Source organism: Paralichthys olivaceus, chromosome 7 (genome assembly GCF_024713975.1).
Source record: "Paralichthys olivaceus isolate ysfri-2021 chromosome 7, ASM2471397v2, whole genome shotgun sequence".
NCBI classification, from domain to species: Eukaryota; Metazoa; Chordata; class Actinopteri; order Pleuronectiformes; family Paralichthyidae; genus Paralichthys; species Paralichthys olivaceus.
This window is the reverse complement of record NC_091099.1, coordinates 97,192-118,297: the sequence shown is the minus strand read 5'-3', so window position 1 is coordinate 118,297 and position 21,106 is coordinate 97,192. Positions and strand designations below refer to the sequence as shown.

At 44.1% G+C, this 21,106-nt stretch overlaps 1 protein-coding gene across 2 annotated transcripts; it reads left to right on the top strand.

The window, feature by feature from the left end:
- The first annotated feature begins 295 nt into the window (after positions 1 to 295).
- On the top strand, positions 296 to 20,138 carry nup160 (nucleoporin 160). 2 transcript variants are annotated; one of them, XM_069528845.1, is made up of 34 exons: positions 296 to 464; positions 1,807 to 1,915; positions 3,341 to 3,551; positions 3,789 to 4,011; positions 4,382 to 4,569; positions 4,664 to 4,900; positions 5,836 to 5,933; positions 6,014 to 6,098; positions 7,846 to 7,914; positions 8,410 to 8,493; positions 9,818 to 9,988; positions 10,075 to 10,174; positions 10,884 to 11,049; positions 11,137 to 11,249; positions 11,364 to 11,524; positions 11,694 to 11,830; positions 12,080 to 12,147; positions 12,874 to 13,024; positions 13,350 to 13,419; positions 13,695 to 13,793; positions 14,092 to 14,211; positions 14,958 to 15,053; positions 15,145 to 15,239; positions 15,760 to 15,856; positions 16,123 to 16,228; positions 16,507 to 16,667; positions 16,757 to 16,817; positions 16,961 to 17,071; positions 17,140 to 17,263; positions 17,392 to 17,493; positions 18,903 to 19,044; positions 19,163 to 19,288; positions 19,569 to 19,664; positions 19,904 to 20,138. In XM_069528845.1, exons 1-34 carry the CDS (start codon positions 374 to 376, stop codon positions 19,985 to 19,987), a joined length of 4,152 nt encoding a protein of 1,383 aa, XP_069384946.1. In that variant the 5' UTR covers positions 296 to 373; the 3' UTR covers positions 19,988 to 20,138. The 2 variants fall into 2 exon arrangements, with proteins under 2 accessions (XP_069384946.1, XP_069384945.1); XM_069528844.1 differs by having other exon boundaries at positions 11,137 to 11,270.
- Positions 20,139 to 21,106: the final 968 nt, after the last annotated feature.

The window sequence follows — 21,106 nt, the reverse complement described above, 5'->3', positions numbered from 1 at the left end:
TTGCTGGTTAATGGAATGTTACAGTTGTACTTCTCACAACAGCGCCACCACCTGATGATCTATCTATCTATCTGATAAGCACAACAATTCAATCAGCAGTTTTCAAAAGCTCTGGTCCTTGATGTTCTTTGTATACAGTCTGTATATATTCATTAATAATTAAATACAAACACCACCAGTGACTGTATACAAAGAAATAGAACCAACAAAAGTTTAAATTAAATTAAATTAAGAGGTTAATTAAACTAAACCAAACAGGAAACGCTGAGGACGTCATGACGTCATCACAGCTCGGGTGCCCTGTGTCTTTAAATGTTTGAACTCTCAGCGCGCGGCCTTCTTCCCTCTGACGTCAAAGGTGCATGAGAACAAGATGGCGGTGGCGCTGGAAAGAAGCTTCGTGGAGATCTGCGGCTTCGAGAGAGAAACTGTTCGACGCTTCAGAGAAGTGACGCTGAACCTCGGTAACTTAAACACAATGTGTCTGCATCACCCGCGTCTCTGAGATGCTAACAGCAGCTAACTTCAGCCACTATCAGCTAGAACAAGCTAACAGCAGCTAACTTCAGCCACTATCAGCTAGAACAAGCTAACAGCACCAACTAACAGCAGCTAACTTCAGCCACTATCAGCTAGAACAAGCTAACTTCAGCCACTATCAGCTAGCACCAGCTAACAGCAGCTAGCACCAGCTAACAGCAGCTAGCACCAGCTAACAGCAGCTAACTTCAGCCACTATCAGCTAGCACCAGCTAACAGCAGCTAACTTCAGCTAACAGCAGCTAACTTCAGCTAACAGCAGCTAACTTCAGCCACTATCAGCTAGCACCAGCTAACAGCAGCTAACTTCAGCCACTATCAGCTAGCACCAGCTAACAGCAGCAGCTAACTTCAGCCACTATCAGCTAGAACAAGCTAACAGCAACAGATAACAGTAGCTAACCTTAGCCATTATCATCTATCATTAACTAGCACCAGCTAACAGCAGATAACTTCAGCTAGCACCAGTGAACAGCAGCAGATAACAGTAGCTAACTTCAGCCAGTATCAGCTAACACCAGCTAACCTCAGCCACTATCAGCTAGAACAAGCTAACAGCAACAGATAACAGTAGCTAACCTTAGCCATTATCATCTATCATTAACTAGCACCAGCTAACAGCAGATAACTTCAGCTAGCACCAGCGAACAGCAGCAGATAACAGTAGCTAACTTCAGGAAGTATCAGCTTGCATTAACTAGCACCAGCTAACAGCAGTTGACAGCAGATAATGTCAGATAATCACTAGCTCCTTTCCTGTCCATTAAATCATCTCCTTTCCTGATCATCTCCTTTCCTGTCCACTAAATCATCTCCTTTCCTCCTTTCTTAACCACTGAATCATCTCCTTTCCTAACCACTATTCCTTGACCCCGATGGAAAACGTCACGAGGTGAAGGAGAGATGACTCCTGAGAAAATGTTTTTCAGGAAACATCTAATATCAGTTACTCACACAATTAACAATAAAACATTTAATACATTTAATTCAAAACCAAAACAAACTGAACAGATTAAATATTATAATAATGTGAAGAGAGGAATTTCATAAGTGGAGGAAATTGTTCATTCAACAATCGGGATTGAAATAACTTAGAATTGTATTTAGTTGTTATTTTTACTTAGTTGAGATGATATTTATATTGAATTGTGATATTTATACTTAATTGTGATGGATGGTGAAGGGATGGTCTGTAGTTAGAACTAGTAATCCTAGTTCCATGGGTAGTTGATAAGTAAAAGTCACTCTAAACCCTCATGTCTGCAGGTGTGACTGCTCCCGCTGGTGGCCAGAAGTTTGCAGACAGTGCTGGAGCGTTTCATTATGAGGAGAGTGGGAAGCTGCTGTCAGTCACCAGCAACAGATTCATCCACTGGTGAGTGACAGCTGGTGTTCACCTGATGATTTGATAACTGACATATTCAGAGAGACACTCAGCTGACGACCTCGACACTGAATCAAACATGTTTTCTTGTGATTGAATGTTTAATATCCACACTGTCAAACTGAGGGTTCGGTATCATTCATTTGTCAAAAGTCGACGATAAGAACACCTTTTTAAAATGTTTAAGGCAAATTGGAAGTTTAATGTTTTAACTGTAAGGAGTTTAAAGTCAACTTACATATACAAATTTAAAGCAGTGTTTCCTGTGAATCAAGAGGGGTGGCTAGGGGTTGTCATTTTTGCTGTACATATCTTTTAAAATGCGAAAAGCAACAAGCAATTGTTCTACATGTTGTACATCTGTTTGACTGAAGTCTTGGTTGGAAGGATGGGTTAGAGCAGAGATGTCAAACTCAAGGTCCGCGGGTACAATTATATCCGGCCTGCGATAAAATATCATATGTCTATCTTAACTGGCCTGTCGGTACATTTTTAAAAGACCCTTTATTTTGTGAAAAAAAAAAAAAAGCTCCATAGGCAGAGCCACGGTGTGCTGTACAATGCCCTCCTTTCCATTCGCCGAGTGGGAGCCAGGCTTAGTGCAAAGGCTCCACTGGCCGAGCCAGGGTGTGCATTGCCTGACTAGGCACACACAGAACGAGCGTCCCTCCTCACCTGCTGAGTATTTGATGATATTAAATTATTTTTCCAGTGGTCCAGAGATCCCACTGCCTGTGTGCTGTGACTGTGCCCCTTCAAGTTCCTCCACACGCTTTTCTCTGTGATGAAGATGAACAAAAACACAGGGGTCGTCTCACTGATGCACACCTTCACTCCATCTTGAGGGTTTCCACAGAACCAAACCCCAAACTTTAATGAACTGGCAGCTATCAACAGATGACAAAGACGAATGTAGCCGACCTCAATATGTTTTCTTTATCCAATATCCTGTTTGTGCTGTTTAATAAATGTTGACCCTGTTTGGCCCTTGACGTAGTCTCAGTTTTTAATTTTGTCCCTCTCTGTGATGGAGTTTGACACCACTGGGTTAAAGTATTTAGCACAGGACTCCAGAATAACTTTTTCTTGTTGAAGCCATAATTTCGGTGCGTCCAAGATTTTTCACAGCGCCTGTTGGCACAGCAATAATACACCGATTATACCTTTACTTGATAGTTGCCATATACATTTAACAATGTTTCCTCTACATTTTTTTAGCAGCAGAATACATATTATTATCAATAGTGATTTATACTGATTATTTTGACATATTTAGTGTTTCCTGACTCATTGTTGATGCTAACTGAACATTTCCAGTTGCCGTTCACACTAGCAGTTTTTTTCAGGTGAAGCAGCACTTCCTGCTTCGTGTGGTCAGGTGATGTCGTCATGTGTAACCGCTTTGACTCTGCGCAGGTTGACGTCTGGTGACTCGGTGCAGCTGGTGGAACAGTCTCTGGACGCCAACTTGCTCAACAACACAGTCAAACTCCGTTTCACCCACTGCAATGTTTTGCCCGGGGGGGTCACCATCCAGGAGACGCTCAGCAACGTCATCATCCTCATCTCCACCAATCAGAGTGTCCACAGACTGGTGCTGCCTCACCCCACATGCATGTACCGCAGTGTGAGTCTCAGGGTTTTACCTTAAAGGATCACAATGCCTGTGCTTCCTCCTGACAGCAATGAACACACAAACAGAGGGTCATGTGAAGTTCATGTGAGGGTCATGGGACATCTGTATGTTTCTGGAAGAACATTAAGCTGAACCTGATATAGTATCAACACTTGATATTCAATGCGTATAATGAAGAACCTCAGAGTGGAGAACCTCAGAATCCTGAATGTTCTGTGTTCTCCTCAGGAGCTGGTGACGGAGCTCCACATGCAGTCCGTCCTCACTGATGTGGGGAAGCTGAGTCTGCAGGACCCATCGCAGAGTGCTACCATCCCCAGCTCAGTGGTACAGACTGGGAGTCCCAGCTCCTGCACAGCCTGGCTGAGTCACCAGGGGGAGGCGCATTACGCCCTAGCTTCATCTGCAGGGGGTATCGTGGTGGTCACTCTGCCCCCCCATGACACACCAGGTAAACACAAGCTCACTGATTCACACACTTTAAACACAGACTTCTTCCTTTTTTTATTTTTTATTTATTGATTATTGTCCCACAATCATGCACACACAGCACTACATGCAACTTGGGGAAATTTGACCTCTGCATTTAACCCACCCGTGTGAACACAGCACACAGTGACCACACAGAGCAGTGGGCAGCTATGAAAGCGTCCTCATATGAGAATGAGTGAGTGGATGAGTTTTCTAACATGACGGATGTGAAACTGCTGCTTCACAGGAGAAAGATGAACTACAGACACAGTTTTACACTATTCAGTTGTTTGTCATATATAGCTTCACCACAAGATGTCTCTTAATGTGGTGTTGCCCGTTGTATGCAGGTGGCGTGTCGACGGTTGAGCTGAAGAGAAGCTCGGTGATGCGGAGGTTGTCGGGTTGGATGCCAACAGTGATGAGAGGAGACAGTAGAACTGAACACGTGGTCAGTCTGATCGTCAGAGAACTGGAGGACGACTCATTCATCTTCACACTAAGTCAAGATCATAGACTGAGGATGTGGTCGCTCACGGTCAGACACACAACACACACACACACAGATGCACAGACACAGAGGTAACTGTTGATGAGCTTGTTTAAAACATGTGTTGTGTTTCCGTGTGTAGGAGCAGGCATGTCTGCTGGAGGTGGACGTGTTGGAGTACATGCCTGCGTGTAAAGGAGTTCAGCGTGTGTCTGCTCAGGGTCATCGTCTGAGGATGACCTTCTCTTCCACCACCGGCCTCTGTCTCTGCGTTTACCTGGCCATCCCTCAGCGAGGACAGTTCACCGTCCTGCAGTTGGTCACTGCCGACAACAACCGCTACAGCCTGGAACACATCTCCACCCTGTTCACCACGCAGGTATTATCAAGGTTTGAGCCCGAATGGCCAGAACCTTACTATTTTTGCTCTGGTTTGTTATTATTATTATTTGGTGTCTGTTGCTCGGCTCAAATTCCTATTAACTGGAATGAGCTAGAAACACGAAACATCAAATTGATGTGCATCGCCTTTCTCTGAAACATGACCTCATTTCGTCCACATGGTGGCACAGTAATCAAGCTTTGAAAAGGAAAGTTAACAGGCCATGGCCCTCACATTATAATACCAATTGACTATTATAAGTCCAAATGTTTTCCACAAAAGAGCCTGTTAGACCATAAAACTAAGCCATGACAGATTTTTTGGAAATTGGCCATAACTCTTTAAATATTTGTCTAATCACTATAAAACTATTTCTTAGTGTTAATGATGTTCATAGCATGTTGTAGATTAGGCATCTTTAAGCAGTTTGAGTTCCGCCCTTAAGGGGCACCAAAAATACCAAAAACATGTACAGCAGTAACTCCTGGACAGAATTTCACCAAATCTGTTACCAGTGCTCTGGGGGCAAGTATGAACCCCCCAAAAAATCCACAATGATCAAATGAAGGGTGGACGGATGGTGTGACTGATTGCTCAATTATCGCACCGCTACTACATTTAAGCGATGACACTTGAACTAAACTGATTGAATTTACTTTGCTCAACTTTGTGAAGCCTGAAACCCAAACCACCACCGAGCCGCTTCCTCCTTTTGAGTGCATTAAGCCTCGAACAGGCTCATTGCTACTTGCAGCTATATTTATAATTATTTTTGTGATATTTCATTGACAATTTTCATTTTATTGTTTTTCATCTGTTGAAATTGTTTGAATTTAAATAGTCTGACAACATGATTCTTCTACCTGTGAATCATTGGCAGAACGTAGAAAAGTGCAATATGCACGTTATAAATATGTAACCTTTGTGTGTAGGAAACTCTGGTGGATTTTCATCTGACATCTACAGATGTGTGGGGACTGTGGGTGGACGAGTCCAACGCCACTGTCATTAAGTACATTAACTTTGAACAGTAAGTATGAGAGATTGTTGATATAAATACATGTAACTGTAACTAAGTGTAACTGTCTTTAAGTGTAACTGTGTATTCAGTAACTCAGCAGGTCAGTGGAACCAGGTGTTTGTTCAGCCTTCACCAGAGGAAGAAGTTCATGTAGGAGTCGACCAGGACCCTAGAGTAAGACCAGCCCCACACCTGTATCACATCACTGAGCATACAATAGTTACCTGCCCTGATACCTAACCACACCACTGACCAGGCAACCAGATACCTGCACTGATACCTAACCACACCACTGACCAGGCAACCAGATACCTGCACTGATACCTAACCTTACCACTGACCAGACAACCAGATACCTGCACTGATACCTAACCACACCACTGACCAGGCAACCAGATACCTGCACTGATACCTAACCTTACCACTGACCAGACAACCAGATACCTGCACTGATACCTAACCTTACCACTGACCAGACAACCAGATACCTGCACTGATACCTAACCACACCACTGACCAGGCAACCAGATACCTGCACTGATACCTAACCTTACCACTGACCAGACAACCAGATACCTGCCCTGATACCTAACCTTACCACTGACCAGACAACCAGATACCTGCCTTGATATCTAACCACACCACTGACCAGACACCTGCCCTGATACCTAACCACACCACTGACCAGATACCTGCCCTGATACCTAACCACACCACTGACCAGATACCTGCCCTGATACCTAACCACACCACTGACCAGATACCTGCCCTGATACCTAACCACACCACTGACCAGATACCTGCCCTGATACATAACCACACCACTGACCAGACAACCAGATACCTGCCCTGATATCTAACCAGACCACTGACCAGACAACCAGATACCTGCCCTGATACCTAACCACACCACTGACCACACAACCAGATACCTGCGCTGATACCTAACCACACCACTGACCACACAACCAGATACCTGCACTGATACCTAACCAGACCACAGACCACACAACCAGATACCTGCGCTGATACCTAACCACACCACTGACCACACAACCAGATACCTGCGCTGATACCTAACCACACCACAGACCACACAACCAGATACCTGCCCTGATACCTAACCACACCACTGACCAGATACCTGCGCTGATACCTAACCACACCACTGACCACACAACCAGATACCTGCGCTGATACCTAACCAGACCACAGACCACACAACCAGATACCTGCGCTGATACCTAACCACACCACTGACCACACAACCAGATACCTGCGCTGATACCTAACCACACCACAGACCACACAACCAGATACCTGCCCTGATACCTAACCACACCACTGACCAGATACCTGCGCTGATACCTAACCACACCACTGACCACACAACCAGATACCTGCGCTGATACCTAACCACACCACAGACCACACAACCAGATACCTGCGCTGATACCTAACCACACCACTGACCAGATAACTAAAGCTGCTTTCAGACGTACACCTCCTTCACAGTTTCTTTGGAGGAGGTGATTGTGTGAAAGACAACAGCACCAACACCACACATCACCACTGACAGTATATATAACATGTCATAAAAAGTTCTCTACATGTTAAAAGGTGCGGCACTCTCACACACTGAGATTCAGTCATCCACTATATTGTTGTTGCAGAAAGTCTGGACCCAGTTTAGCGAAGGTCATGACTGCAAACATAACTCAACTGGTGATTGGGACGACTAAGTCAATTGACTATACAGTTACCATAACTGTAACTTCATCCAGATGTGTGTTGAACAGATGTTTTGAGTTGTTGATCATGTGACCTGATTCACCTTTATGAAACATGTTTATTACGCGTATGTGAACAAATGGCATGTAGACATCACTTAGCAGCTTCCTGTGTGTGTCTTCGTCAACAGGAGACGTACCTGGACGTTCTCTTCTCCCCTCTCAGATTTTCGGCTGCGGCCGTAGTTAAAGCTCTGCAGGTGAGAACTGATATTGTGTCTGTGTGCAGCGAAAAACGATTATTGCAATAATCATATTTTATTTAACAAATCAATTTGTTCTATTCATTTCTTCAGCAGAGACTCTCACAGCTGGATTCAGCTCCTGCAAAAAAGCCTCATAGGTGTCCTCTAAAACACAAACTAAATTATCAACATATTGCAGTTTTTCTAATACAAGGGAAACACAGTGATCACGTTTGTCCAGGGCCAAATTCATCACTATAAGCACTTGATCACTATAACTGAATTACATAGCTTCCTATGATAGTCCCAGAACTTCAGGGAAAGGAGTGGCAGTGGTTTTTAAGTTAAGGGCAACATCACATTGTGCAATCACGTATCTGTGCATGAGCTCTCTCTCTCTCTCTCTCTCTCTCTCTCTCTCTCTCTCCCTCTCCCTCTCCTTATTAGGGTAATGGGCTAGGGAATGTATATGTCCTCACTAATATAGATGTACTAACATGTGTGTTTCAGATCTTCCGTCGTGGCTCAGAGAGAATCTCTGACGTTTCCTGGGAGACGCTGAAGAAGGAAGTGACAGTTGCTGTGGAGACGGAGGTAATTTATTATGATCTGTTTGAATTTTGCTGCTCTTTATTATGAAAATAATTCACAAATTGTCTTACTGACCTCACAGACAGAATCCTAGTCTTCCACATTTGCATGCCGAAGTGTCAAGAAAGGGTTAGTGGGCAAGACATGAACCCCTAAATGAATCTTCATAGATGTTGATAGCACTAATTGCAAGTCGCTTAGGATAAAAGCATCTGCCAAATAACATGTAATGTAGAAAAAGCAAAAAGCGTTGATCAATTTCAACACCGATCACCAAATAATGATTGACACATTTCGTAAATGAGTTAATCAATGCAGCGTGTCCTGACTCTGCTTGCTCTCTTCCTCTTTCTCTCTCTTGCTGACACCACTATGCTGCTACTTGCTACTATGATGGGGGGGGGGGTCAAATGTCTGAGTCAAGAAAACACTTCTGGAGTTTCGGGTAAACAGTGTTGTAGCTAAATCCAATACAATTGAAGTAACTGGTGAATGATTCTTCAAACGCAATGAAACAACAGAAAACACTTAACATGACTCCATACTGCTCCTGTGGCCAAGGGTCAGAAACCCTGACAATCATATTCTACTCAAAACGGTGTGATTTAATTTCATGGTGTGGGTCTCTCAGCCTTATCCCCTCTCTCTTTTTCCTTCCCATTCACCCACTTGTTCCGGACAGAGAGCCTGGCCCGGCCAGGCTCCACCAGCGGTCTAATAATCCCAGAAAATATCGAGATATTATTTTTTGTCAACATTGCAAACCCCTAGTGTGAAGAGGGATTACATTCTACCTGTAGGAGAGGGTTTGGGGAGCTTTGGTCAGTGCGTTTCGTTCCACTTGTACTATGTGCAATGACAGTAACATGTAATCTACTTTGATCATACAATCATAATAAACTTTTTCAAAACAAAGTTACAAAGTGATTTACAAAGTTAAAACAAGATCAAATATGACAGGACAGAGGCAAATAAAACTGTCAAACTGTTTAATAGTAAAATCAAATAAAAGACATCTTAAAAGAACAAGGGTGAACTGGAATTAATAAAAGGCTTTCCTTTAAATTAAAATTATGCATTTTGAGAAGTGATTGAAAAGATCTGACTAAATCTGCAAGTCTCAAATCCTCAGACAGGGAGTTCCAGACCTAACAGGATCTGAGGCGATGGGCTGTTGGGGGAGTTTATGCTCTCATTATGAAAATGGATGGCTTAGATTTCTGTAAGATGGTTTTTGTCTTAGTTTTTAATGTGTGTGGGGTTAGGGTGATGTTCAATAAAGGGACTTTAAAAACCAAAACCTCTCCTCCTCCTCTCCTGCTCTCAGCTTCAGAACAGTGTGACAGAGTTTGAGTTCTCTCAGGAGGAATACCGTCAGCTGCAGGTTGAGTTCTGGTCAAAGTTCTACGCATGTTGTCTTCAGTACCAAGAGTCTCTGTCCACCCCGTTTGCTCTTACCGTGAGTCACAGCACCGGACTGGTGTGTCTGCTCAAGAAGGTGAGGATGGGTGAGGGAGGAGGGTTGAGGAAGAGTCATAAGGTCTGATGCTAAGAACATACATGAGTAACCTGTGTGTGTTCTAGGGTTCCGTTTCCTTCCTGCTTCCTTGTTTTGCGGTGGATCATTTGTATCTGAGCAGCGACGAGTATCTGTTCTCTGAGGAGGAGACGCCTGTCACTGAAGGTAACCACTGACCTCACATGTTAAGTATATGTTATTTACCACTGACCTCCCCAACATGGTAAATAGTTTGTATTTATACAGAACTTTCTTAATGACCAATCAAAGTTATATAGTTTTTAATTTACACATTGAACTTCATCTTCTGTCCCTCGCAGCAGAGTGTTAGTCACTTCGAGCCTCAGAGTCTCTGTATCAAATTCCTTTTCCTCGGAAAATATAATATATATAACAAAATCCTTTTTAACTGGAATAATTTAACTCACAGTAACAAACACACCCAATACAGATACACACACACAATCCCCCTCACCGCCCCAGTCCTTCTCTCCTCGTTCCTCCCTCCCCCTCCTTCTTTCTCCCTTCCTCCACACTCGCTCATACATAGTTGTGCTGCTGTGATAAGACATTTCTGATTTGCAGAGTTACAGAGCACTATGTTGTTCGTATCTCTGACTAAAAGAGCTCCCACACTTAAAATAATCGTGGGCGATGTATTTTTTGCTTTAGCTTGCTCTTCGGTTGAATCCATGCTTTGAGTAGGCGCAGTTTCCTTCATGACATGTCGACGCACGTTGCACAAATCGACATATTTAACACATCGTGTGTTATTAAAGACCAGACTAATCAATTACTAAATTATTTATGATTGATTCAATCAATTAGTTGTTGAAGATGATTGTGTGAGTTGTGTACATGATTTTGCGTTCAGACCAGGAAGTGGGCCGGGACATCCTGCAGCTCGTCCAGTGTCTGCGGCTGCTCAGTGATGCTGTTTCTGGAGAGATGGCATATGAGATGGAGAAAGCTCTGGATCATCTTCAGTCACCTGGACGAGCTTCTGAGGTCGTCATGGAGACAATGCTGTCCAATGACAGGTGAACTGCTTGGAACTCACCCTCCACAGCTGAAATTTTTGAGTCATGACACCTTCAAAATGCTCAACAGTCACATGTTTCTTGCAGCGATAATGTGATAGAGGACATTCAGAACAAACTGCAGGATGTCCGTAACCCGACTGCGGCCATGATGGTCCTACTGAGGGAAATGGACCTGGAGACGGACTCAGATGTCACAGGTGAAGGAGCCATCACACCTGGTACGAACGTTTGGTGAACTTAAAACGTCTGGAGACAAAAGCACAACAGGCTGACGCAAGTGTCGTCTCTTTTCCCTCGTCTGTGTCTGACAGGTCAGGGTCTGAACGTCAGGATCAGCCTGTCACAGCTGTACGGCAGCAGTGCCGCCATTTCTCTCGTCTGTCAGGCTGTCAGTCACATGGCCATGACCAGAGCGCTGTTCTGCAGAGACCTGCTGATCCTGCAGAAACTCTATCTGAGGCTGGGAGACAACGTACGACACACACACTGTTACAGACTGCTCATAAGACAAGCCACAACAAAAATGGAGCTTTAAACACACAGACATACATAAGTTTGCCACTGACAGCGTCATCAGTTGTCTGCTCATGACTTCAGGACTAAATCTCTCTCTCTCTCTCTGTGTGTGTGGTTTTGTGTAGGTGTTTCTGGGTGGGGGGGCTCAGCTGCTGCAGCTTCAGCAGGACCTGATTCCTCGGACTTGTCACCTCCTGTCGTCTTATCACCTCCTTAAACACATGAGTCAGAGCGTTGCCTTGTCCGTCCCTGTGGACATCATGTGAGTACACACACATACAGACACCTGTACAGGTACATTACACACCGTGGACTATCTGCTCCATAAAGATGGCCGCCCGAGAAGCTCTCGCTCTCTCTGTCTCTCTCTCCCTCCTTCGTGCCATCAGCAGCACATCTGACGTTAAAACATCCGTAAAGTTTTTATTGTTGAATATATTAAATATATTTTACTGTTCAGATGTTAAACAGTAAGCCTTCATATGTGACCTCTGACCTTGTGTTGTTTCAGAGACGCCAACCTGCAGCACCTCACAGTGTTAGAACTGTCTGACTGTCCAACTCCATCCAACAGAACAGGTCGGTGTCTGCTTACCTGTCTGTCTGTCAACATGGCACATCTTGACAATCTTTACCCAATTTTTCTTTCAAAAAAAACTCTGTCAGATTTCTATCAGAATCTCCTGAGCACAGCCCACAGATTTTAAATTGGATTCAGGTCTGGGCTCTGGCCATTCCAAAACTCGAATCTTCTTGTGGTGAAGCTATTCCTTTGTTGATTTGGACATATTTGGTTGTTGTCGTGCTGAAAGGTGAAATTCCTCTTCAGGCCTGAAGAATTTTAGCCTCAGTTAACTGTTGTTTGGAACTGTCCATAATTTCCTTGACTTAAGCCCCAGTTCCAGCTGAAGAAAAACAGGTCAAAAGCAGGATGCTGACACCACCATACTTAACCGTGGGTATGGTGGTCTCTTGGTGATGTGCTGTGTTGTTTTTGCACCAAAACATGTCAGGAAAATCCTTCTAGAACAGCTAAACTTTATTTGGTGGTTATGAGTCACTTGTACTGATGGCAGGTCTGTACTGTCCGCTTTGAGTCAACTGAATTTAAACATGATTGGTTAATTCTGAACACAGCAACAGCCCCAATTATAAGAAGGTGTGCACACTTATGCAAGCACAAAGTTATAGGTCACATTACATACATACACGACATGATTAATCACAACAACCTGGCATTTTCACGGGGTCTGTAGTCTTTATATACACTGTACCTGTCTTTTTGCCTGTCTGTCTCTCTCTCAGTACTCAGTCCTCAGACTGTGGTGGAGCTCTTCTATCAGACGGCGGCGAGGAGGATCATCATGTCTCAGATCTTTGCTCAGCAGCAGAGTCATGCTCTGCTTGTCTGGAGCCACATGATCTCTAACGTGGTCGCTCTGCTCGCTCAGCTGCTGTATCCTCATCCAATCAGACGTGAGGCGGCGTCACTGCACTGCTGTCAACGTCAACATCAAATCAACATAAACTTTTTCATGTGCAAGTTCATGCTTTGAAGTTGTCATAATGATGTTAATTTAACATTCCGGGGTTATTCTCTATATTTCTACGAATGTTCCTTCAAATCTGTTAATTAATTCATTATGGTTTGAAAAAGTTTTTGAAACGTGTTGAAAGCTGCAGAAACAATCGTCACTGTTTTAAGTGAGTGTAAAATGAATGATTGACTGTTACTGGCTCTGGTGAAATCAAGTTCTTCAGTCTTAACTGGCGTCTCTCAGTTGGCCCAGTAACCCTGGTTTCCAGTTTCCTGAATGTCTGATGTCAAACTGTCAGTACACACAGCTGCAGGTGAGCTGCGTCTATGATCATTATGATTATTGATGGTTATTGATTATTATTGATCCTTAACCCTAACTCTACCATTGAAGTATCTATAGTTTTTCATACTGCATCTCGTTATGGAACTGATGGTCAGCTGGAAGTTAAATTTCTGTTGGGATGCTTTAATAAGACAAGGCAGTTTTTGACCTCACTCTGAACTTACACATACAATGTGATTTAACATAATGCAATGACGTATTTATTTTGATGAAGAGCATCTCACCTGTGTTTCCTGTTTTCAGGAGTACGTGAGGCTGATTGGTCCGTGGTGTCAGGTGAACATTGGCTCGTGTCGCTTCATGTTGGGTCAATGTTACCTGGCTAATGGCGAGGGACAAAAGGTGGGTGATGTCGAGCAGTTAGAGTCATTTACATTTACATTTAGTCATTTAGCAGACGCTTTTGTCCAAAGCGACGTACAAGGGAGAGAACAATCAAGCTAAGAGCATTAAAAACCTGGTGTAACAATAAATACTGCTTATAAAACGACATAGAAAGAATAAAAAAGAAGTGCGGGCCTGTTACTGCTTAAGTGCAGGTTAAGCCAAGGTGCCAGTTAGGAAGGGAGGTGCTCTAGAGTCGGTCGACATAACAGCTTCACACACTGACGTTTAAATGTTGTTGTGGTTTGTCCTTCAGGCGCTGCAGTGTTTCCAGGAGGCAGCTACAGAGGTGGAGAAGGAGGAGTTTCTAATGCGACTGACAGGCACTGAGGATGAAGAAGCTGCAGCGACCTGCAGGTTACAGTACTACAACAAGGTACTGATGAAGGTGTGACGTCCCACAACATCGGTGTTGAAGTCACAAATGTTACTCTGGTTCCATTGTGTGTGACTGCTGCTCGATTCTTGCTTTGCAAAGTGGACGACTCTGGATGAATGTAGCGTAAAACATAAATGTCTCTGGTCTGAGTTTCCTCCCTTCAATCTCCCACTCACTCTACACTTTATCAATAAACACTGACACTAGTCAGAAGTTGTTAGGACGTGAGCAGATCTGATGTTTACTTTGTGTTTGTGTATTCGCTGTAGAGTTTATGACTTTATGAGACACACAGCCAGGACATCATGGTTAAAGTGATTGGAATGATCCGGATTCATGATCCGACATCATCCATTAATGACTATTTACATGTGGTTATGTATAGAAATACATTTATTTGATGCATAAATCGTTTTATCAATAAATCATAGCATCAGAATTGTGAGGCGACGAGAGATTCACGAGTGTCTGCTCATCTCGGTCACTCTTCACACAAACGCCTCTACCTCCAACACCCCCTGAACATTTCACTTGGCAGTCTACTAGATTGGCTTGAATAGTCAGAACCATTACCATGGGTACAGCGTTCTTAATAGCTGATCAGAAGGCCTCTGGATAAGGGGCGGGACATTACTCAAACAAGCTGTTGACATAAGAGTGTTTCGGCTGACCAATCAGAGCTCTGTTTGTCCACCATGGCGTTTTGTGTGTCAATAAAATAACATGAGACTCTGTGTCTTCAGGTGCTGCGCTTACTGGAGGATGTGGGTTTACCTGAGCTGGTCATCCAGTTAGCGTCTTTGGCCTTAACAGAGGCCGTTGGTGATGTCAGCACTCAGGTAAGCAACAGGTAAAACCAGGTGTCAGGTATTTGTGTTTGTACAAAACTTTATTAACAGTTGAGTTGAAAGCATGTAAATCAATGTTCAGGCTGCTCTGTGGACTCGGATCTTTAAACATCATCTGGACCTCGGACACAACAGTGAAGCTTATGAAGCTCTGACACAGAACCCAGACAGCAGCATGTACGTACACACACACACACACACACAGAACCCAGACAGCAGCATGTACGTACACACACACACACACACACACACACACACACACACACACACACACACACACACAGAACCCAGACAGCAGCATGTACGTACACACACACACACACACACACACACACACACACACACACACACAGAACCCAGACAGCAGCATGTACGTACACACACACACACACACACACACACACACACACACACACACACACACACACACACACAGAACCCAGACAGCAGCATGTACGAACACACACACACACACGCACACACACACACACACACACGCACACACACACACACACACACACACACACACACACACAGAACCCAGGCAGCAGCATGTACGCACACACACACACACACACACACACACACACACACAGAACCCAGACAGCAGTTACGTACACACACACACACACACACACACACACACACACACGAATGTGATCTGGTTCAGTGGATTATCATCAGTTTGTCCATTCAGGCAGCTGGATTGCCTCCGTCAGCTGGTGGTGGTTCTGTGTGAACGCTCTCAGCTCCAGGATTTAGTCCAATTCTCCTACGTCAACCTGCACGATGAGGTAAATCCTTCACCTTTGATATCTGACCTGATCATGTTACTGTCATATTCTCTAAAGACTGTATTGTTTATAATTGCCAACACTGAATTATCCTCATTCTTTTGATTTAAATAAAAGGTTTCATCCTCACTAAAAAAATTGAAATTCTGAACACATCTTTTGTAAGTTTTCTAAAACTAACTGTAGGGACTCAGTGTGGATACCCTTCCCCCACCTCCCTGTGGTGGAGACACAGTGCGAGGACTAATCTAGTTTTGTGTCATTAGGTCGTCAGTATCATCGAGTCTCGTGCCAGAGGTCTGGACCTGCTGACTCATAACTACTACGAGCTGCTGTATGCCTTCCACATCAACAGACACAACTACAGGAAAGGTGTGACACAACACTGACATAACACGTGTGAAACATGATGCTTACACAACTGTTTCTGGTCTCTCTCTTCTCTTCCCCATTTTTCTCTGCTCACCAACCACGAGCTGCTCATTGTAGGAACTGTTGGTTTCTCTATAATGTTTTGGCCTTGACCTTCTATGTAAAGAGACTTGAGATTACATTTGGCGCTATACAAGTAAAATTTAAATAATAATTGAATTGATGATGGGGTGTTTGTGTTTCTATCTCTCCCTGTGTGTGCGTGTGCGTGCATGCAGCGGGGACTGTCATGTTTGAGTTGGCGATGCGTCTTGGACGCGAGGTTCCGACTCGTCTTGGTCTTCAGAAACAGGTGAACTGTTACCTGTCTGCTCTCAACTGTCTCCGCCTCATCAGACCAGAGTATGCCTGGATCGTCACACCTGCGTCTGGAGCTGTGGTACAGACGCACTCTACATGCACACTGTCTACAATAGATATTGTCTTATTGAAAATAAGCATGTGTGTGTTTCTCTGTGTGTGCTGCAGTACGAGCGTGCAGGAGCGTCTCCAAAGAGAAACTCTGATGGAGATTTTTCATGTGAACCAGGTCAGATTCACTGTTTTAATAAAACTTTATCAGCAGCTTCATTGTGAACAGTGTTGTGTGTTGTTACCCTCTGATGGAGGAATTGTGTCAAGACGTGTTGGAACAGGAAGTACTGGTGTTTGAACATTTGTTTCCTGCTGCAGTTAAACGTCAGGTTGACATTCTGGAACTCAACGACCTGGAGAAGGAGTACTTCCTGTCTCGCTGCCGCCTGACGCTAGCCCAGCACCACCCACCATCTGCCACCATTGCAGGTACATCAGCAGCTTCAACTCCTCGTCTCTATCTCTCTGTCTCTCTCTCACCCGCCTCTCTCTGACAGGAAGTGCGTCAGCGGAGGAGATGGTGTCCCTGTTGGTTCAGTCTGGACTCTTTGACTCGGCTCTGTGTCTCTGTCAGACGTTCAAACTGACCTTGACTCCGGTGTTTGAGGGTTTAGCCTTTAAGTAAGTTCTGGTTCTGCTGTTTTACAACCCTGAGGTTCTGCTCACTCATAGTTAGAACCATGAAAGTTCTTTTTCCTTTCCCCTCTTGATGAGACATGTTGATGTTTGTGGTGTTGGTCTGTTCTCAGGTGCGTCAGGCTTCAGTTTGGGGGGGAGGAGACTCAGAATGAAGCTTGGAGCTGGTTGGCTGATAATCAGCTGTCGACTGTCGTCAACACCAAAGAGTCCAGGTTTGATTCTTCTTCCTCTTCCTCCTCTCTGAAGTCAGGTTTCAGGAGCAGGTTGATCAGGGTGTTCCAGTCCTCCTCTCAACAGATCCAGCTCCAGGTGTTTTTAACATCCAGCTCCTCCTGGTTTAAGACCTGATGGGATGTTCTGGTTCGACGTTGGGGAGTCCTCCCAGTCTGTCTACTAAAGACATCCAGAGGATTCTGATCACATGCTAAACCACATCAACGGACTCCTTTGACGTGATGGAACAGCATCTGTACTGCAAGCTCCCTCCTGACATCTGAACTCTTGATCCTGTCTCTGATTCTGATTCTAGACGTCTGACTTACAAGTCATTTCAGCTGTTTGTATTTGTGATCTTGTTCTTTCGGTCTCCACCCAGAGTTCATGACCCTAGGTGAGAGTAAGGTCCAAGATCGACCAGTAAATCCAGAGCTTCATCTTGAGGCTCAGCTCCTCTTCACCACAACAGTCCAGCATTTCTGCTGACCCTGCAACCCTGCATCCCCCCTCACCCACGACTAAGAGCCTAAGACACCTTAACTCCTTTCACTCAGGACAAACTCAGAATAACCCACTGTTAACTGAAAACCTCACATCCCATTGATTCTCGTCCCAACCACTTCACACTCGTTTCACACATTACAAACAGCTGCAGTGAGTGCTGGAGGTTACGTTCTGAAGAAACAAACAGAATCGTCTCCAAAAAGCATTGATGAATTTCTAAGGTTTCCAAACCAAACACTGTAGGTAACAAGCGCATGCAGGTGAAAGACATTGTGTAGTTAAGTACACAAATGCACAATTACAACAACACATTATTGCACACTTATGTGCAACGACATTGCATCACAGCTAAATCCTGACCGTCTTTGATGCAAAGTCATCAATCACATTGTTCAGCTCAGCTGTACCCTGGTTCATGCTGATCAATAAGGCCCTTTGACATGTCGGAGCTGAGGTAGGACTTCATGAGCTACAGACCGGTTTTATATTATTCTGGACCATTTCATTAGTGTATAAAGTTAGAGGTAAGATATTTGACAGATTCCTCCGCTCCCCCTTTCTCTGCTCACACACTGGAAACAGGATTTCCACAATGATGAGGTCAGCACACGTCATGTCACCTAGATCCTCGTTAGTGTGCTTTCTCATCCAGCTTTAACCCGAACTGTTCTCACTTCACCTCCGGCTGCGTGCGTGTCACTCGAGACTGTTCATCATGACTGAAATAAATACTTTTATCTAATGTTTGCAGATGAGGAGACATGACAACATGAATCATTATCACGAGTTAGAAACATTAATTTATTTCAATGTTTTCTACCCTAAGCTGCACTGAAGGTTAAAGGTCATGTCCACACTATGGAGACAGAAATCCACAGCTTCTACTTTGTTCTGTCCTCAGTGCTGCAGATGAGGCGTGGCGGCTACTGGCCTCTTACCTGGACAGGTATCCCTCCGCTAACGGACAGCACCACCGCAGTGTCATCAACAAGCTGCTGTCACATGGTGCCCCTCTACCTGATTGGCTGGTTAAGTCATACAAGGTGAGCAATCAGCCAATGACAAGGGAGGTTGTAACTGAACAATTTCGGAGAGACTGTGAGGAAAATGATGTCGGCTCCCTGTGTGACAGATTGTATTTCCCATCATGCTCTCTGTCAGGCTGTGGATGCAGCATCACTGTTGCGTCTCTACCTGAACTTTGACCTTCTGGAAGCTGCAGCTGAACTTGTCCTGGAGAATGTGGACGCTCTGCTGGGAAGAGGACATCAGTACTTTGGAATAGAAGTAATACAGCAAACACACTACTACTACTGTTAATCCTGTGTACTGTCGTGTAAGTGTGTTTGGGTGCATAGCATTGTGTACTGTCGTGTGTAAAACGTGTCCTGGTGTGTGTCATTGTGTACTGTCGTGTTTATGTATAGCGTTGTGTACTGTCTTGTTTAAGGTTGTGCATAACGTGTACTGTCGTGTGTGTAATGTTGTGTACCGTCATGTGTTTAAGGTTGTGTGTTACGTTGTGTACTGTCAGGTGTGTAACGTTGTGCGTGTTGTGTTTTTTTAGAAGCCTCTGTCTGCGACCTTCTCTTCAGTTTGGCTTCCGTACACGTCGATCGATCAGCTGATGCAGGCACTTGCTGACACTCAAACCAACAGCAGCGTGAGTCTGCATCACTTCCTTTGTGTGTGTCTGCTGACTCTTGTAGATAAACAGTTTCCAGTGGCTCCTTCACAATAAAAGTCCAGTTTAAACATCTCAGGGTTAGGGGTCAGTCAACAGTCGTTCCAGATGTTTGAGTTTAATCAAACAGACTGTTGACTGACACCTCACCTCTGTTGTTGTAAACGATGGCATCGAACATAATTCCTGAAGGTGACTTTTTGTTTTTGTGCTTTCAGATCTATAACAAAGTTCGAGACAAACTGGATGAGTATCACAAATTGGTGGATCAGACGACCAGACGCAGACTCGTCGCTCGATAAAAAAACTTGTTCAGCTGTGACTTTGTGTTTAGACCTGATGTAAATATTCAGTGTGATTGTTTTTGTTTTTTACAACAACATTGTTATCGTCAACTTTTCTACTCGTCTGTTTTTGTATCATCAAACTAATGAAATGAAAAGTTTTCCTGAATCTCACTGAGTCGAAAATTCACTTTAATTATTAACACAACACATGTGGTTTGTCTGTCTCTTTGTGGATGTGTTGTGTCTTTGTGTTGTGTGTATGTGGGGTTCAGGGTTGTGAGTCACCATCGGATCTGTTAAAGGCCTCGATCTGAAGAAGAATCACATTCTTTATCCAGTCAAACAGGATGTCCTGTAACCATGGTGACTAACATGTTCACAAACACTGTTATTGTTGAGTTTTTGTTCGGTGATGTCACACTTTGGAGAAAAGACGAGCTGTCAGTGAAGTTACTCAAATACACAAATGTGATATATATTTTTTATTATATAAATTACATAAACAGAGGTGAAGAAAATAATTATTGTTAAAGTTACAAAAACGAGTCAGTCTAAAGAACCTGCAACAGTTCAGGTGATGTCCTGCTGGGGGCAGCACTGGTTCTCTGCACCCCCTGCAGGACATCACCTGTTTGCTCTGACCATGAGGAAGTCATCAGTTTATTATATCCAGCTTTTTATGAGGGTCAGCACATCAGAACTTCAGCAGGAGGCTAAGTTGTAGATAAAGTCTGAAGTGAAAAGGAACTTAACCACAACCATTCCCTGCACTGACTGTTACAGACCGCCTGTTATAAATGACTGTTACAGACCGCCTGTTATAAACGACTGTTACAGACCGCCTGTTATAAACGACTGTTACAGACCGCCTGTTATAAACAACTGTTACAGACCGACTGTTATAAACGACTGTTACAGACCGCCTGTTATAAACGACTGTTACAGACCGCCTGTTATAAACGACTGTTACAGACCGCCTGTTATAAACGACTGTTACAGACCGCCTGTTATAAACGACTGTTACAGACCGCCTGTTATAAACAACTGTTACAGACCGACTGTTATAAACGACTGTTACAGACCGCCAGTTATAAACAACTGTTACAGACCGCCAGTTATAAATGACTGTTACAG